At 36.3% G+C, this 19233-nt stretch overlaps 1 protein-coding gene across 1 annotated transcript in view; it reads right to left on the reverse strand.

The window, feature by feature from the left end:
* Nucleotides 1-420: 420 nt before the first annotated feature.
* Nucleotides 421-19233, reverse strand: part of LOC114537672 (mediator of RNA polymerase II transcription subunit 23-like) — a 37169-nt gene continuing 18356 nt past the window's right edge. The window contains exons 14-41 of the mRNA XM_028558774.1: nucleotides 18147-18203; nucleotides 17230-17313; nucleotides 16130-16194; nucleotides 13655-13731; nucleotides 13263-13407; nucleotides 12816-12943; nucleotides 12182-12359; nucleotides 11885-11969; nucleotides 11393-11465; nucleotides 11239-11308; nucleotides 10753-10880; nucleotides 10552-10618; nucleotides 10189-10242; nucleotides 9881-9995; nucleotides 9316-9387; nucleotides 8748-8858; nucleotides 7776-7835; nucleotides 7301-7414; nucleotides 6943-7042; nucleotides 6137-6235; nucleotides 5609-5639; nucleotides 5327-5424; nucleotides 4419-4578; nucleotides 4118-4202; nucleotides 3457-3710; nucleotides 2839-2959; nucleotides 2523-2608; nucleotides 421-1649 (exon numbers count right to left, since the gene is read on the reverse strand). Of these exons, the coding sequence (XP_028414575.1) occupies nucleotides 1496-1649; nucleotides 2523-2608; nucleotides 2839-2959; nucleotides 3457-3710; nucleotides 4118-4202; nucleotides 4419-4578; nucleotides 5327-5424; nucleotides 5609-5639; nucleotides 6137-6235; nucleotides 6943-7042; nucleotides 7301-7414; nucleotides 7776-7835; nucleotides 8748-8858; nucleotides 9316-9387; nucleotides 9881-9995; nucleotides 10189-10242; nucleotides 10552-10618; nucleotides 10753-10880; nucleotides 11239-11308; nucleotides 11393-11465; nucleotides 11885-11969; nucleotides 12182-12359; nucleotides 12816-12943; nucleotides 13263-13407; nucleotides 13655-13731; nucleotides 16130-16194; nucleotides 17230-17313; nucleotides 18147-18203 (2871 nt within the window). The 3' untranslated portion in view covers nucleotides 421-1495. The remainder of the gene's footprint in view (nucleotides 1650-2522; nucleotides 2609-2838; nucleotides 2960-3456; nucleotides 3711-4117; nucleotides 4203-4418; nucleotides 4579-5326; nucleotides 5425-5608; nucleotides 5640-6136; nucleotides 6236-6942; nucleotides 7043-7300; nucleotides 7415-7775; nucleotides 7836-8747; nucleotides 8859-9315; nucleotides 9388-9880; nucleotides 9996-10188; nucleotides 10243-10551; nucleotides 10619-10752; nucleotides 10881-11238; nucleotides 11309-11392; nucleotides 11466-11884; nucleotides 11970-12181; nucleotides 12360-12815; nucleotides 12944-13262; nucleotides 13408-13654; nucleotides 13732-16129; nucleotides 16195-17229; nucleotides 17314-18146; nucleotides 18204-19233) is intronic.

Here is a 19233-nt window from a genome sequence, read left to right on the forward strand (position 1 = left end):
ACACTCACGAATATCTTCAATGATATTCTGAGTCCAAGAAATATAAGTTTGTGCATTAAAGCTACCCACTTGTATCGAGTAAGCTTTCAACAAGAAGCAGGGGATAATGAAATTCTCCGACAGCGTGCTATACAAGGAGTACAAAATTTAAAGCAGATAAATAACGTGAGGGTCGAGCACATGACACAGGAGGATTGGAATTATCTCTCCGGATTGACCGCTGCTGACGTCACACAAGGTAATGAACAGCGCGAAAATTTAGACGAATCTATCCAGGGTATTCTTACACAAATATAACCAACTCAGCAGCCTCCATCCGTAAACACCTAAAATTCAAGGACGGTTTCCAGGCCAATCGTTATAAATACATTACATTATAAATACTACATAACTTTTTTAAATACATTTCTATTTAGTATCTCGTATAAACTATGCAAATCAGGTATTTTAGGTAGATATTAACTCGAATAGTATCCATATTTTAGATGGTAAAATTAATTATTGAAAATTGTTGCTACTGATTGGTCAAAAGACCTATTACGCGGGTAATCACCTAAGAAAATTTTTCAAGATGGCGGCGAGTTGTTTTTGTCAAAGTGACAGATGAAGAAACATGTAATTTTTAAAAAAACGCTTTACCTAAAAGCATATAAAAAGCGTACAAGATTTTCCCTAAAATTATTTCGAGGTAAAAACCACGTTGCAAAACGCTACTCTACTCTATTTCGCTTGACTTTGTCTCGCTATTTGGTATTCACCTCGCCTTCGGTAAATATTAATTTTGTTAAGTAATTTCTCCTTGATTCTTAACATTCTTGAGGACAGATGGGAAATTGAATTTGAAATAAGTAAGTAAATAACAATGTTGATGACATATATATAATACCGTAAACAGCACTGAAATATTGTAAACAAAAACAATGTAAGATGAAAGATTGCTTTGAGAATGAAATAAAGTCGAAATATCACCGTAATTGTTGTCTTGTTTTATACACATCTTGTATTTACAAGATGTTGTTTTTCAGAAGATGTTTCGTCCTATATTGCATTAAATTGTTTGCTGGTAAAGGCACACGAGTTAGTCGCCTGGAAGGACTTAGTTCTAGCCAGAAACCTTCGACCTCGCTCAACAAGGGCAATTTTCACTTTTATATAAATAAGGAAATTTATTGCATTATTGAGCTTTTTTGGTCGCTCTTATTTATTATTTAACCGATGACGAACCGCCTTGCATATTGACGTAACAGAACGTAGATTTCGAGAAGAAAAACTACCTTTAGCATACTTCCGGTAAATTATTCCAGTAAACGGCCCGTTATGTAATTCCTACTATATTACAAGTCAATTCTGGTTAATACCAGATAATATCTACGACGGCAGATTTGCAAGATCGCCACTAACGCGGCTGCAATAGCCTTGAACATGCAGCTATCTTCTCGATTTTTTCTGCCAAGTACCATAGTTTTGTCATCATTTCGTTTATCATGCGCCCGCGTTACCCCGAGACAGAGGCAGTATCCTCGCGAGCATGCCCAGCAACATGTGATATGAACTGCATACGATCTTGTAGTACTGGTCTCAGACTGGCTATGTAGTGTTGAATATCCTGTTTTATAGAATCCCCAACAAACATGTACTTAATATGATAACTTCAAATAATTAAAGAAAATATTTTTGAGCTGTTCTGGAATGTCTTAACAGTATTGCCGCGTTTTCGACCCAAAGAAACAAATTGTTCATATGCATGGTAGAAATGACTACATTATAAGGGTGGAATGAATCCGTGTTGAAAAAATTCAGAACATTGTATACATGGGTATAAATACTGCCTCTATGGGTCTAAAAATGTTCATATATATGGGTAAAATGATGGTGATAGAAGTGTGCTTATACGTATAGATCAAGTGCCCTCATATGAATAAAATGCCCACATGCGTGAAATGCCCTTATAGGTTGAATATCCTACAGGTTAAACGCTTATATAAACACCCTAATAGGTAAAATGCCTATACGAGTAAAATACCCACATAGGTAAAATACCCTTATGAATAAAATGCCCCATAGGTTAAACCCCTATATAGGTAAAATACCCATAGATAAAATGCCCATATGAGTAAATCGCCGGTATAGGTAAGACGTCCTTAGAGCTAAATTTCCCTTATAGGTAACGCCTATATAGGTAAAATACCCTTATAGGTAAAATACCCGTACGGGGAAAAAACCCTTTTAGGGAAAATGCCCATATAGGTAAAATGTCCTCATACGTGGAACACCTATATAGGTACAATACCCTATGAGTAAAATGCCTCGGAGTAAAAATGCCAATACAGGCAAAATTCCCTCATAGGTAAAATGGTAGTATTATATTATCCATATAGGCAAAATTCCCATGTAGGGAAAATGTCCATATGGGTGAAATGTCCATGGGGACATGGGTCCTCACGGATAAAAACGAACGAATATCTCTACGGTGATTTCCATAGAAAAATCGTTGTTCTTCATAACAGCTCACAAAAGGATACAAAAAGTCGCATATGGTGTCGACGTGATAAAGATGAACACATTTCTTGTCGACCACATCCAAGATGGCGTACAGCTCTTTAGCAATCTAGGATGTAATATGAGTAAAATAACTCTTTATGATCTCAAACAACTAAGTGTTTTGCCAGATTCAACTCTCAGGATTAGAGGCTGATTACATGAAGTATTTTCAATCCCGTGGTTAAATTCAGCCCTGTTGAAACTAAAATTTCATGCAACTTGCAATAGTTTTTTACGTTCTTCGTTGTAGAAGCAACCCCCCCCCCAAAACTGACCATAGCAATTGCTTTGACTTACCTCGAGCAAACATCTTGGTTTCTCCGTGTAGAAACGATACAAAAATGGTCCAAGCAGTCGACAAACGAACAGAAACTGTGCTTCATTGTGAATTAAAGGCTTGAAATTTTCCTTCAACAATCTGTTAATAATGCAAGATATTTTCAATGTATGCCAAACAATATATCCACCGCGAAACCAACAAACATTTTAATTTAAAAAGCAAAGTTTAGACAAAATTTACCAAATGAAAACTTCCTTTGTGAAGAGATATATATAATAGCTTATATACGAAAAAGTAGTGACAAGGTGAAATTGGTTTGATATTTCATAAAAACCAAACTGAAATGCAGGAAATGTTTCGCGATAGGCGTATTTTTACAATTTTTGAGTTAAAAAGAAACGGAAATGGACAGGTTTTGTGCAGGATATTTAATGAATTATTTCTTACGTAGTATAAAAGAGCAGTCATTTAGCTTTCCAATGGTACCTTGCGTATTTCATTACAGAACGAAACGATCAAATACTTTTAAAATAAAAATTATTGCTCAAAATTGGACAACAGACAAATTTAGGGTCATTGAAAAAAAACACGTCATTCAGCTTTCGTACAGCCGTCCCCGTAGACTATTTGTGTACCTTGGGATAAGCGAGAGATGGCCCAAACTAGAATGATACCAGACCGCATTTGTAAAAGCCACAACCAGGTCTGGCAATGTCAGGGCGCAGGCATCCGCGTTGGACTGGAAACTATAGAACGAATATGGAAACGACGATGGCGCCATCGTAGCATCGGGCGAAAAACTGGCTGTAACTGGAGTGACATCTTTTACTGCAAGATCAGCGGTGAGAACTTCCGAGATAAGTTGCGGTAAAACCTTGCCGTAGGATTCCTGGAAATAAATAAGAATTGCTGTTATTTACGGGAGAACACCTGCACGTTATTTATACTGGATAGTTCTATCAGCCCTCAGGACAATTTTTTAGTGATCCAGTGTTACTACAGGAGGAAACCTAAAGTAAACTAACTATATTTACACTGGATAGCTCTATCAGTTCTAAACTGTTCTTCCTAAAGACCCAGTAAGGATAATCTCTTATTGATCCAGTGTTACTGCAGGAGGAAACCTAAACTAAATTAACTATATTTATACTGGATAGCTCTATGAACGGTTCTTCCTAGAGGTCCAGTAAGGATCATGTCTTATGCTAGCTCTTACTAAAGTTCTGGAAAAATCTATCAGTTTTGAATAGTTCTATCTGTTCTTAAGTGGTGATTTTTAATGAATAACAAACTTACAGGCAGAGAAGAAATGATCAAAGCGACGGCATTTATCCAAGTCTTAGTATTATTCAAAATTTCAACGCCTCGATTTGTCTCGCCACTGAAATGATAGAAAGGCAAATAAATTGCGGCAGCAACAAACCTCAAAACCAACACTAAACACCAACAGTAAATGCTTAGTGATGTATAGTGTATGGGCCAAACTATATGCTTTTAAAATATCACTACTCCCTAAAATCCCTAATATCCCTAATATCATTACTCCCTAATATCCCCAGTATAATTACTCCCTAATATCCATAATATCGTTACTTACCATTTATACAACACAGAGAACAGCGCATTACCAACGTCCTTGTCGTTGACAGGAAGTGACATCAACTCGACGCATGTGGCATAGAGCGCATGCGCAGACGGACTAGGGAATTCGTGGAAACGCCAGTCGAATTCAGGAAACGGCGAATTACCGGAAATAGATGCGCAATGTTAAGGAAATAAAGTTTGAAAAGCAAGATAATTGCTCAAATACCAGCTCACAGACATGCGTGCTACTATCGGCTAATTGCTCGCTAAAACGAAATGCTATTGGTTGATTCAAAAGCACTGAAACTCGAGCAATTCCCAACGACTGATTTAACGAATTTCAGGCAAGAAATGCAATCGAACCTTTACCATCGCTCCTCAAATTCATCAATAACTTACGGGTTTAAAACGGGATCAATCTTAGGGCGCTTTCCTTTAGGTGGCCAAAATGGTCAGACCGATCATATTTTGAATGAAATAGAATATTTCGTTAAGAATATAGCGGTGAAATTGCATTTCCCGCGCTAGGCGGATGTAAATAACGATATACTGGGATGCAAAGTTTTTGAAACACTCTAAAATATCAGTAATCTGTCTGTACCGTTTTTGGTCTGGCCGTTTTTACCGTATGATGGAAAGCGCCTTTAGTTTGTTAATAACGAGAATACCAGTACTTTTTAAATAAAGCAAATTGGGTTTACAATTCAGGTGTATTGCGGAATCAAATAACTTTAGCGTTTTCGGATCGTTTTTGTGTTTACGTGTGGATGCGGTTAATATTTTAACAGAGAATATTTTTGCGTTTTCAAATTCTTTCGATACCGTGTAGAGGGGGCCTTTGAAAAGTACAAGTCGTACCTTAAATAAAAATTTGCTGCTATGTTTCGGAATGAAATCAGAAGGTTCTATATTAAAGGATACTATCAACAAGCCTTCCAACAATTGCACAGTAATATTCAAGATTTGGTTTCAATTCAACGTCTGCCTTCAAATATTCCAAGAACACGTTTGACAAACACCTTGAGGATAATAAAAGATGTACGTTGGTCTCAAATTAAAAAAATATCAAGAATTTGGTGCTTGGTATTGCGCAAGATGAATACTAAGCACTTTTCTGATTATTAATTTATGTACTTAATCTCATGCACAAGTAAAAAATACAATTATGTCAGCGAATATTCAATCAAATTTACATCAACATACCAATTAGCTGGGCGAAGATTCGCAAATGCTCCTAAAATGTAAACAAATAAACGTTATGAAATTTTGATAAATTCGATTTTCCGGAACACAAATTGTGACATTAAGCTTTGTCAACTTTGGTAAATAGATAAAGTAAATACTGAAGTATAGTTCCATCTGGGTGCATTGCAATCTAATCGGTTCGAGACACTGGCAGATAGTTTTGTTTACTCAGTAACTGACATACCCTTCCATTTATGAGTAAACTGAATCATCTAGCATTAGACAGAGTAAAATACTAAAGTACGTCATGTAACGTAGTTAACCACGTGATTGGAAGATCACATGACAGTCGAACACGTGTAGAAATAGTGTGGATGCTAGCAAAAGACTAAAATAGATTATTGATATTAAAACTATATTTAATCACAATATACCAAGTTGTGCATGAAGTATATCACAGGTCATATATTGGGTGCATTGCAAGCTAATGGTTAACAAGGGTGTTCGACTATATATAAGTAATGAATGAATGAATATTTTATTTACCAGTTACAACGCTGACAAGTTTCTTTCTCGAGGCTTCCCTTTGATTTAAAATGCGATTGTAATAGTATAAGGTGTTGTATAGGTAAGTGACAGGACGATCTATAAACCCAAAGTAAGTTTAGATAAACCCAAAATGAGTTTAGATAAACCCAAAGTAAGTTTAGATGAACCCAAAGTAAGTTCAGATAAACCCAAAGTAAGTTTAGATAAACCCAAAGTAAGTTTAGATAAACCCAAAGTAAGTTTAGATAAACCCAAAGTAAGTTTAGATAAACCCAAAGTAAGTTTAGATAAACCCAAAGTAAGTTTAGATAAACCCAAAATAAGTTTAGATAAACCCAAAGTAAGTTTAGATAAACCCAAAGTAAGTTCAGATAAACCCAAAGTAAGTTTAGATAAACCCAAAGTAAGTTTAGATAAACCCAAAGTAAGTTTAGATAAACCCAAAGTTAGTTTAGATAAACCCAAAGTAAGTTTAGATAAACCCAAAGTAAGTTTAGATTAACCCAAAGTAAGTTTAGATAAACCCAAAGTAAGTTTAGATAAACCCAAAGTAAGTTTAGATAAACCCAAAGTAAGTTTAGATAAACCCAAAGTAAGTTTAGATAAACCCAAAGTAAGTTTAGATAGGCCCAAAGTAAGTTTAGATAAACCCAAAGTAAGTTCAGATAAACCTAAAGTAAGTTCAGATAAACCCAAAGTAAGTTTAGATAAACCCAAAGTAAGTTTAGATAAACCCAAAGTAAGTTTAGATAAACCCAAAGTAAGACTGGATTATAAATCTGGAAACTCGCTTCGGTACTGACCATGGAATTTATACAATCCTCCAAAATTGTGAAGAAGACTTTCAAGACCAGCGCTCACCGGAGGAAGCTCGATAAAGCGATGAATAACAACATCAAGAACCTATACAAAATTTGACAGTGATTTCTTGCTAACCGAGTCGGACCAGGAAGTATCGGACCGAGATCTTTCTGTGAAGACCAAACGCGGTTAATAAAAAGTCTATTATAAATTATGGCATAAGGAATTTATTTCCACATGAAAAAAACACAATAAATGCCTGAAATCGTATCTTATCGCATCGTATGATAGCATCAAACTGTCAGAGCGTGGTACACAATTATAAGGACAACAGAATGAATATATTGGATAACAACTTACTGGAAGAAATCTCAAACAAACATTTCCAAAATTCATCGGAAGATAAGCGATGTTATGTGAACTAGCTTTCGTCGCCTCTCGAAGCCCTTCGAAGTAAAATTTTTCGCCCCATTTCTAAAAAATAATCGCTTTGCAATTATTGGAAATATTGCTGAAAATCTAAAATGTGTTGTTAACAGACGAGCATGAATTCCGCTCCTGTAGGTGTGTAAAGGCTAGTTTCCACTCAGGAAAATTCTCCTTTGGATTGGACAGGACAGAAAAGTTTCCTTTGTATAAACGCCGCCTGAGAACTCACCGACAAAGGAAATTTTCTTGTCCGTTCCGATCCAAAGGAGAATTTTCCTGAGTGGAAACTAGCCTTAAGGGGTAGGGGTAGCCGCTGTGGTATTGACCACCTCACATTAATTTTATTGCTGTTATTTCTACGCCATTTTCTTTGGTTACCTCACAAATGGCCAAAATTTATTATTACCTGATGGTAAGCTTGGTGTTTCTGATGCCAGTCCGAATGTTTCCAATAATCTGGTGGAACCTAAAATCATTTCAAGATCTCGTTCACAAAAAGAGACTTTAAAGTGAAATCAAGTTAATTCGTATAAGTAAACAAACGGTTTGCTTACATTTTGAACTTCTTTACTTTTTTAAAATACAATGGCTGTGTTTATATCGCATACAGTTTTAGGTTAGCTAGGCTTCTAATTGAACGCATATTAAAGCGTCAAAATTTGGGCAAATTTTTAAAGAGAGGGTCCTCCATTGTTATGAGCAGAACCCGTGCACGGAATGGACTTGACTTCCACTTTAATTATTTAAAGCATTTAAACATTTAATCCACTGTTATATACAAAGACAAAAAACTTGGTTTACTTATGCATTCTAAACGAAGCGTTGAAACATGCATATTTCATGCTTCCTATTTATCGGTATGACACTCATTAATTCTTTCCGACTGTGTAGAAAACAAAGAAACGTCAGGCTTCGTTTCGACATGGTTCTGCATATTTTTTATGCATTGTTCGAGGTTAAAATGCGTAAACTTCTTAGTTTGAACTTGAACGAGTAATCCAAAATTCTTAATGTTTTAAACGTAAGCAAACCCGTGAAATCGTTCACGCTTCCTATTCGAACGCAAATGGTAGTATTATTACTACGCACATTTTGTGGTACGAAAGATGGTCAAAAGTTTCATCCGTATCAATTTTATCTACATCAAACCTAAAATTGTGCGTCGTGTAAATAGGGCCTAAGTTTTTGCATTTGAATATATAGGCAGGTCATAAACAAATGTGTAAACGTTTTAAAAACGGCATAATCTTCGCCGTGATCAGTGGCACCCTCGTTCCCAGGTCCTGCGTGCCACGTAGTTGGCGAAAAACCTGGGAACGAGGATGGATCGATGGATGAAATTGGTAGGGTAGTCAGTATAAAATCCGTACACACTTACTTCTTGGACGAATGTTTGAATTCTGTCTCTAAACGCAGGAAACTTCAGCAACAGAAAGTTTAACAAAAGATTGCAGACTTGTGCCTCTTTCGATTCGTAGTAACGTAACATCTAAGAATGAAAATTAAGCCAATATTGTGACCGAATCTTGGGAAGACTATATGACAATAATAATGAGAAACAGGGTATGAAAATGTCACGATGACAGGGGGGGTCATGTCGCAGTGCTCGGAAGCTTTCGTCCAATTGGATAATGCTTTTCTATGCCCTCTAAAGAACGAAGCTATGCTATTGGTTGAAACAAAAATGTAATGTAAAGCTTAGCCAATGAAAATTATTCTTGCGAGGAGCCGCAACCTTACCCTGACAGGAGATAAAAAAATCATAAACAGGCCTAACTATCAGAACAAACACAGTGAAGATTAGAATAATTGATTATTTAATTGTTCAATGATTTGATAAATTCATTAAGCTTAGCTGAGACATGGCAAGTTTTGATAAAATATTAGCAATAATCATGCTTCTTACGCCACTGTATCGTTTATTACAAAATTTCGAAAAATCTTACCAAACATAAGACAAGTCTGTCAATGCTAATGATGTGATATTTCCAAACCATATCATGAAGACACGTTATTCTCTGTTGGTAAGAAAACGAAAGAAATGAGCTATACATGCAGTACTAAAATAAGTTAGTTTAGTTTAGGTTTCCTTCTGTTGTAACAACACTGGATCAACAAGAGATGATACTTACTGGACCTCTAGGTAGACCAGTTTATAGAACTGATAGACCTATCCAGTATAAATAAAGTTAGTTTCGTTTATGTTTCCTCCTGTAGTAACACTGGATCAATAACAGATAATCCTTACTGGACCTCTGGAAAGAACAGTTTAGAACTGATAGAGCTATCCATGAAAAAGGTTAGTTTAGTTTAGGTTTCCTCCTGTAGTGACACTGGATCAATAAGAGATGATCCTTACTGGACCTCTAGGAAGAACAGTTTAGAACTTATAGAGCTAAATAAAGTTAGTTTAAATAAAGTTAGTTTAGTTAATGTTTCCTCTTGATGGAGTTATTCAGTATAAACATCAAGTTAGTTTTGTAGCCTAGAATAACATGGAATAACCCAAACCTTATTATGATCCTCAGAGGAACCATTTGAAAGCAATGAATAATCATGGACCAAGAAATCAGCGAACACTCGAATCTGTTTGCTCAGTGCTCGAGCCCCGAGCTTAACAAGGACTCTATAAGAAAACAGTAGAAAATAACAACGTCTCTGAGCAAAATTCAAGGTGTATTACAACTGATTTATTTCAGTTCAAGACAAGACATGCTAAAAACTAATGGCGTTGATACAAATGGGGTTGTTTTTCCACGCTGTTCAATAAAGCTAAACTTTTATCAAATGAAGTATTTTAGAAAAAAAGTACAACTTACTGCAGACAAATTTGATTAACGCGACCTGTTTCGAGAAGGCATTTCCATATCACACTAAAGAATGGGTTAAAAGACTTGCATATCAATGCTTTTAATACAATATTATTAATACAGCAATTGGAAGAGCTGCATTACAGTTGACAAGAAAGAGTTCAAGCGAGAGTTTCATCAACCATAATTACTTGATCAAACGAGAACAAGAGTAGCACGAGAGTTGTCAAGCGGGAGTTTACATGAGGGTTTCATCAACTATCATTGCTTGATCAAAGGAGAACAAGCGTTGCTTGAGAGTTGACAAGCGAGAGTTCACATGAAAGTTTCATTATCAATTGGCAATGCTTACAAACCAGTGGCTATACTTACCAAACAAAAATATCAGGCGAAGTTGCCTCGCCAAAATAATTTAAAACTTCGGCCTGGGATTTCATATCTATGAAGTAAGGAAAAAAGATAATCTTATAATGTATACAGTCTTTTCTCTTCCCTGATTGGGCGACACGAGTGGGACAACCGACGACGTTTTCCGAAGCAAAGCCGAGAAAAACTCAGCTGAATTGTACCTACTTTTGAATTTCTCATATTCCTGTTCGACTCGTTGCTTTAATGTATTTTTGCTCTCGACTGGAGCGGAATTTTGGGTAAAGAACTGTTGTATAGAATACGGAAAATGTTCGAGGGTGTGTTTTGACCAACTGAAAAGGATAAATAAATTTCAGCCTCGTACTCCGAATGTAAACAACATAAAACTAAAATTCTAGCTTTTAGACTGTTTCAACATACACGAAAAGGAGAAATTTCCTCTTAAACTATTCAGCAAATTTGCTTACATTTTTCAGGCAAATAATGAGAATGCCTTTATTTTGAACACTTTATGTAAAATGTACCTTTTTAACCGGTTGAAGTTAAAATTTAACTGATTTATTCTGATTGGGTTATTGAAAATGTAAACAAATTTTCTGAAACGAAATTCTGATTCTAAAACGAAATTCCTCCGTGTTACTTGATTTCCACTTGAATGAAAAAAATTCACGAATTCAAAAAAGGTCATACTTCATTTTGGTCTTTTCCATGATGGTTTTAAATATGGCTTCGTACCACTGGGAGGAATGCTGCTCAGCTCCTAAGAAATACCATAACGGTTGGTATTGATAAAGAAGAATACGACTCCTACATTATAGACGTCAATGGACACAATCAAAGGTACCTGAAATGTGAATAGCTCTGGCGATGTTCAAAACAAACATTCGATTCAGTTCTTCTGACTCTGACGAGACGAGCTGAATAAGTATCATTACATTACAAGGCTGATTATTGACAATTCTGTCCTCTGATTGGTCAAGCGATCTCGGGTTATTATGCGATAATCAGTTAAGGGGAATTTTTCAAAATGGCGGCGAATTGTTTTGGTCGAAGTGACAAGCTCAGTGAATATTTATCATCGAACAATATTTACCTCGCTTTCGGCAAATAATTTCGGCAAAATACAAATATATGCATTGGACATCAAAAATTGTATTTACATCAGCCTTGCTTGGGTGTAAATATTTTAGCAAAGCATATTTTAAGATAATTGTATAATGGCAGTTAAATAAGTAAACAGAACGTCTGTTTACATTACAAACTTTACATCAAGGTCTATGGAATATAGAAATATAGGTATTTACGTTTTAGTCATAATTATTGGATGAAAACTTACCACATTTGCATCGTGTTTTGTGAAATACGTCTCGACAACATGATTTTCAAGACCTTGAATCAGACGAAAGGCAGTACTCTCTAAACTGTAAAAATCAGATGCAATTTCCGTTTGCATTAAAAAGGTATACAAATTTGCAAACTTTGAAAAGCGATATTTTCCGCAGTTTACAACATTTCGCAACTAAACAAATTTTAGTACGCTCGTTTCAGTTGTGATTCGATTGCATTTCCTTGCATAGGTCAAAAAGTAGGCTATAATGCAAAGGTCTATTGAATATGCTGGGAAGCTACTCACCAAAGATGGAGTTGAAGATTTTGGTTGGTGTGTGGTATTGCTGCGATCGAGTGAATATGCGAGATGAGATGTATGCGATAATTTTGAGGTATGAACGGTAAGCGATAGCTGAACATCTCCAGCAAGTTGTGAAGAACTCCCCAAGCTTTGATCTTGAAGACTTGTGGAAGAACGGCACCTGGAACACAAACAAGGTTTGGTTTAATAAAATCATCTGCCATTGGACGGAGTAAAGTACGAAAGTAGGTCACATCTGGGTGCATTACAAGCTAATGGGTTAACAAGAGACACTGACAGATAGTTTTGTTAACTCATTAACTGACAGTACTCTTCTACTGATGAGTAAAATCATCTGGCATTAGACGGAGTAAAATACTAAAGTACGTTACATCTGGGTGCATTACGAGCTAATGGGTTAACAAGAGACACTAACAGATAGATGTGCTCACTCGTTAACTGACAGGACTCTTTCACTGATGAGTAAAATCATCTGACATTGGACGCAGTAAGCTAATAGGGGTTAACAGTTTTGTTAAATAAGTCTTGTTTAACTTATTACCTGGCAGTCATTGCTGACTGCTACAGTTGCTATATCCAGTATATTATGAGATCAGTGATCTAAACATGGCATTACCTACAACATTTCTGATGCCAGATATATCGTTCTCTGCCAACAAACGACTGTACGTTTCTAACAAAACGTGGGACAACGTTGTGTTCGGAGTTTTTACTTTGATAAGATTCCCAATATAAATAATCAACCTGTGAGAGTGTAAATAAACACTATTTTGACAAATATTTTGACAAAAACCCAGAGTTTCCACAATGCAAGGAAATTTCCTTCCAATTGACAACCATGCACAAGGGAGGGAGGGCTCAGTCTTAATAGGATGTATTATGCATTTTTTTCAAAAGTTCTTTGTTTTTCTCTTTTGTCATTGCTATCCCCCTATCAGGATGCAAATAAGTGGTGGAAACCTTGGATTAGACCCACAGTTTCCTCACGTTGCATCGTATATTAGAATGTAATTAGAAGCCATCATAATTGAGTTGTCAAGATTTGAGAAACATTTCTTCCTACCCCCTTTTAGCCGGGTATGTTAACAAATCGAGCAATTCAAGCGGTATTGGCGTCGAATGAGTAGCAGGCATTGGCTTGTTTGTTTGGGCGTTGCTTTTGCCAAACCACAGATCGGTGACGAAGCTAAAGATGGTGCTGACTGGATCTAAAAAAGGGCAAAAGGACTCTTGCGTTTAAGTGTAGATGATAAAGTGAATTAAAGTATTATCCATATGCAAACATATGGTTTATTTACATTTTTTAACTTCTATACTTTTTTAGTACGATGTGCTGTCTGAATATCAAAAGCCGTAACTAATGCCCGCAAACCAAGGTTACCAAGAATTATAATGAATAACATATACGTATTACGATTCGAGTCATTCGATAGCATAAATTAAAAGGGAACTTACTCGCATTCATAAGGAGAGCGGTATAATTATCCGTGCGGGTCAAAGTCCCCGGAGTTTGACAATGCTTGAATAAATGTCTACATCAATGAACAAAAAGCATACTTCACCAAACAATTAAATAATGAAATTCGGGGTTGGGTGGGGCGAAACACGAGATAGAATATTTCTTCTGAACAAAGCATATTGTATCTAATATATCTATTTGTTTTCATTTTAAGCCGGTTCTAAAGCAAATATATTTTCCATATATTTGTGAAATACATGGTTTTTGTGACTACCGCGTAAGCTTGCTTGCTTGTCTTCTTAAATGCTTGTCTTGGACTATGACGTCACACTCAGTACTACGTCACACAACTGATGTACGTCACACTCGGCAGTTTTTGCCATTTATCACCAACCATTCCGGTGCAATCAAATATGCAATTTAAATACAAATTATTTTAGTATCAACACAGCTTTTCTATATGTACGTTGTTTCGCTTACATTTTTTAGCTGTTTGAACTTTGCACGTCTTCCTCAAATATAATAATTAATATTTAAACGATACATTATGGTCTTCTAGTGTGAAAACAGCTACAGACAGTATTTAGACGACCTGCAGACCGCCGACAGCAGGCGATTTGTTTGTCTATAGACGATTTGTTCGTCTTCTGATGTGAAAACGGCTAATCGCTCACATTTTATGAAATTTGGGTTAATCAATACGGCGGATGCGTTGCAAAACCAAATGCAATTTCTATACTTTAATAGTAACATGTAATATTTGTAGATGTGAATGCTGTCTGCTGTAACTTTAGCATATAGCTCACATGCACAATCAGTTTCTGTAAATGTATTTATTATTAAATAATAAAGGAAGTTAATGTTATACGGGTCTTCGTATCGTAGTGTCTCGGGTCTTAGGACGCTGGTCCGGTCGGTTACTTGCCCCCTCCGGTGAGTATAAATATGAGCCCAGTTTGCCTGATCTAGTTGTTAGTTGCTTGCGTGACCCATCCCTCCCTTTTCCCTAACGCCTTCACGCGATGTTGTGAACTCTACGGCGGAAGCGTCTTATTAATCTCGCTGGGGTTTTTTTTTGTTAGTTTGTTTTGCAGGATTAAGCACAGTTCTTTTCACAACCGTTTTGGTCGTTGAATTGGTGTTTGGGGTAAAGGTAAATTCATTAATGATCGCCACATTTACAGGTATTTTTCTTTTTTTTTTGTGTGTGTGTGTACTTTGATGTTCGTATCGTTTATTCCACGGTTTCACTTCAGTGACTCACGTGTGACAGTTGATCACGGGATGGAGGAGGTACCGTTAAAATAGCATGGTTCGTAGAGTTATTATCTGCGCCGAAAACAGCAAACTCAAAAGAAACACCGTTTCACCCCTAGCCCGATCGTTTCGCTCGGATACCGTCTCCATCCCTACCGATCGGCAGCGGGCAAAATATAGTGTAAGAGCTGGTGTGCTATCGTACTGATGTGAGCCTTAGGATCCGTTAGAACGTTAAACATAAGTAGAGGCAGGAACGCAAAACAAAAGGCTGTGTCATTCTACCTAAAATTATGCTTCGGCCGATGAGGTCTGAACGTGATCCCAATTATTTTATACATCGTCACGCATCGTCTTCATCAGCATTAACTTTACTGTCATCATTGAATATGATCAATGAATTTGGTAATTATTAGCATGGTGAGTAAAATAGCCTGCTCATTTGGGAAAGAATGAGCCCCTTCATTAATCATCAGCAATGGACAGTGATAATAATATGCCGATCCTCACTGATCCATTGTATTCTTCTCTGACTGCATGACAAAGGATTTTATACATGTACTAATGACCTCCGGTAATGACATGGCCCATTCTTTGGACTACAGTATAGTGTCAACCACGCGCTTCAGTATAAGAAGTCACAACCTGTTTACCGTGCTGATTCAGTGAATTAGTTTAATCAGACGATCATTCATGGCTTCGCGAAGAAATAATCCGGCCGTAATTGGCTGCATCCACAACCTGTCACCTTTGAAAAAAGGTGAAAAAACTGAATGGTCGACTTCGAACTCCAAATGCAAGACAAACGGGTACAACTATTAGCACTAGCTATTCTGCCACCTAAATTCATGATACAATTCAGATGACAAAGACAGAGCGGTAGTCATATATATATACGCGCTGCGTACCTATTTTTAATATTACGCTTATTAGTCTATTAGTCAATATTACGATATTAGTCTTACAACGTTTTAAACAAGGTATAATGATAATGACTCAAGTTTATTTAAGAAATTTTTATGATATTTCGGGACTCAATCTAGTCCCTTCCATATCTGTGCGTCTAAAAGTGATAGCGCATAGTCCGAACCAAAGGTAGCAAGTCCAATTCCCCATCACGGTGAAGATCATTTTCCAGCTTGCCCGGTTGGTAACTCTGAGTAACATGACAGCCCCCACCCCCCACATCACAAATTTTTGCTTGATGTACTTACTCAAGATTAGCCATAAGCCCTGTTATGGCTCTTGGTTTTGGAAGGCTTACATTCTGTCCTTGCGCCTAAAATGTGACAAGACAGCTTAAATGGATCGCGATGATAAGAAACTAATGAAAGAAGAAGCTAAGAAATTTTAATGGCAAGTTGTTTCTACCTAAGCGTAAAACGGGTCATCTTAAGCGCTCCTTTAGTTATAGTGGAGCCTTGCTTTGGAACAGCTTGCCTGAATCTTTAAGAGATTCTTCTTCACTCTCCTTCTTTAAAGCAAATCTGGAATCCTTATATACTCATCCAGATTTACCGACTCCTACACGGCAACCATGTAGAACAGTACTTCTTCTTTTTAATAACTAATCAACTTATGCTTATATTTTATCATAAATTATGTACTGATGGTTTTCCGTGCCTAAATAAAGTTTATGCAATGTAATGTAATGCAATGTAATGCAATGTAATGCAATGTAATGTAATGTAATGTAATGTAATGTAATGCAATGTAATGTAATGTAATGTAATGTAATGTAATGTAATGTAATGTAATGTAATGCAATCTAATGTAATGTAATGCAATGTAATGCAATGTAATGTAATGTAATGCAATGCAATGTAATGTAATGCAATGCAATGTAATGCAATGTAATGCAATGTAATGTAATGTAATGCAATGTAATGCAATGTAATGCAATGTAATGTAATGCAATGTAATGTAATGCAATGTAATGGAATGTAATGCAATGTAATGCAATGTAATGCAATGTAATGTAATGTAATGTAATGCAATGCAATGTAATGTAATGTTTAAGAAATAGAAAACATTTTCCATGTTTCTATACAGTTATAGAAACACGCGTGGGAGTTTTGGAGAACGAGAAATAATTAGTGGGAAACGAGCCCGTAGGGCGAGTTTTTTAACGTTATCTCGAGTATTCGTTTTTCGTTTTTCGAGTTTTCCACGTTATTTCGAGTATCGTTATTCGCAGAGGTGAAAACATCGGATTTCAATTAATCGCCTTGGACGATGCGATTTATTATCGGAGTGATACAAATATATAGCCGCTTTATCCAGTGTATTATAGATCGGTGTTTCCAGCACTGACCTTGGATGAAATGACGTTCCAGAGACAAGCAACAGCCATGGCGTACATGAATGATGGATTGTTTACATCAGGGACAGTAATTGGCTAAAATAAGAGGACAGATATGCAGAGAGTTGTCTATATTAGACAGGTGTCTGTATTAGGGAGTTATCTATATTGGAGAGGTATCTGTATTAGAGAGATGTCTGTATTAGAGCGATGTCAGTATAAGAGAGACCTCCGTATTAGAGAGAGGTCTGTGCTAGAGAGATATGTGTATTAGAGTGATGTCTGTATTAGAGAGATCTCCGTATTAGAGAGAGGTATGTATTAAAGAGATGTTTGCATAAAAGAGATTTCTGTATTAGAGAGATGACTATATTAAAGAGTTGTTGTCTGTATTAGAGGGATTTCTGTATACGAAATATGTCTGTATTAGAGAGGTGTTTGTATTAGAAAGATGTCTGTATTAGAGAGTTGTTTGTATAAGAAAGATGTCTGTATTAGAGAGGTGTTTGTATTAGAGAGATGCCTGTATTAGAGAGTTGTTTGTATAAGAAAGATGTCTGTATTAGAGAGGTGTTTGTATTAGAGAGATGCCTGTATTAGAGAGGTGTTTGTATTAGAGAGATGTCTGTATTAGAGAGGTGTTTGTATTAGAGAGATGTCTGTATTAGAGAGGTGTTTGTATTAGAGAGATGTCTGTATTACAGAGATGTTGCATTAAGACCGTTTCCCACCAGACGGATTTTTTCGATCGAACGAAATTTTTCGCTCGATTTTCTTTTCAATTTTGACCGGTCAAGGAACATCCGCTAATTCTTACAATTGAAAAGAAAATCAGACGAAAAAATTTCGTTTTGTCGAAATATTATACGCCTAGTGGAAAACCGCCCTTAGACAGGTGTGTTGGTATATCAATTATATAACAGCCTCACCTGGACGTCGGAATAAAGGAATTCAATTATCTCGATTAATGGAAGGAAATCTTTGAACTACAAAACAAAAAAGCTATAGGTTAACCTAATAAAAATCTGTTTAGAATGAGAATAACAAGCTCACGAGCTAAGATTCAAAAATGACAAAACATTCAGCAGTATAGAGGTAGATTTAACGTAGATTAATGGACACGGAAATTCAAAATCGAAAAATTGCTTCCCAAAATCGGTAGAGAATTTGAATGTGTCTAATTAAAAAGGCTAAGCCATATTAAAAATTAACTCACAAAGCTCTGTTTAAATGAGACTCGAAGTGATCGAATTGACAAACCCAAGAAAGGTTTGATTAACATGAGATACTGATTTTTTGGGTATATTTATAAGGATGCTTTCCTTTAAACCGTAAAAACGGTCCGACTGGTTCTGTTGTATTTCAGTACAGACAGATTACTGATATTTTAGAGTATTTCAGAAACCCTGCAATTACTTGGGTATAGCGTTATTTACATCGGCCAAGCAGGGTAAATACAGTTTCACCACTTTATTCTTAACGAAATAGTCTATTTCAATTATGAGCAGTTTGAGCATTTTGGCCGCTTACTTAAGGGGAATCACGCGAAGATAAACCTACAAATATGCAATTGACTTTGAACAGTGAATATTACGCAAAATACAACTGTAATCCCCTCCACTATCTAACGAAACATAACGTGGCAAACAGCGCCAAACATTAAAACACATTTGCAAGTAAACCCAAAAGGTTTCCATTTCATGCCTCAATTTTCACGGTTAAGACTTCACCAACTTAAAGATAGCTCATTGTCGAATACAAATTTCAGTTTAGGTTCGCCGTAAACGTCAATCTGAGGGGCTGTTTTCATGAGCCCGGTTACCCGAGATTCAACGAAGCGTGAGATGATTTTGAGGTATTGAAATGAGCAGATAACATGATCCTGGCAGTCGTATAATCACCACAACAATAGCATGTGCTTGTTTGGTGTCATAAAGACTTATTTCAATACCTCAAAGTCCTCTCACGCTTCGTTGAATCTCGGGTAACCGGGCTCATGTAAACAGCCCCTTAAAG

This window comes from Dendronephthya gigantea, unplaced genomic scaffold (genome assembly GCF_004324835.1).
Source record: "Dendronephthya gigantea isolate DGI-Jeju-01 unplaced genomic scaffold, DenGig_1.0 000002F, whole genome shotgun sequence".
Taxonomy (NCBI): Eukaryota; Metazoa; Cnidaria; class Anthozoa; order Malacalcyonacea; family Nephtheidae; genus Dendronephthya; species Dendronephthya gigantea.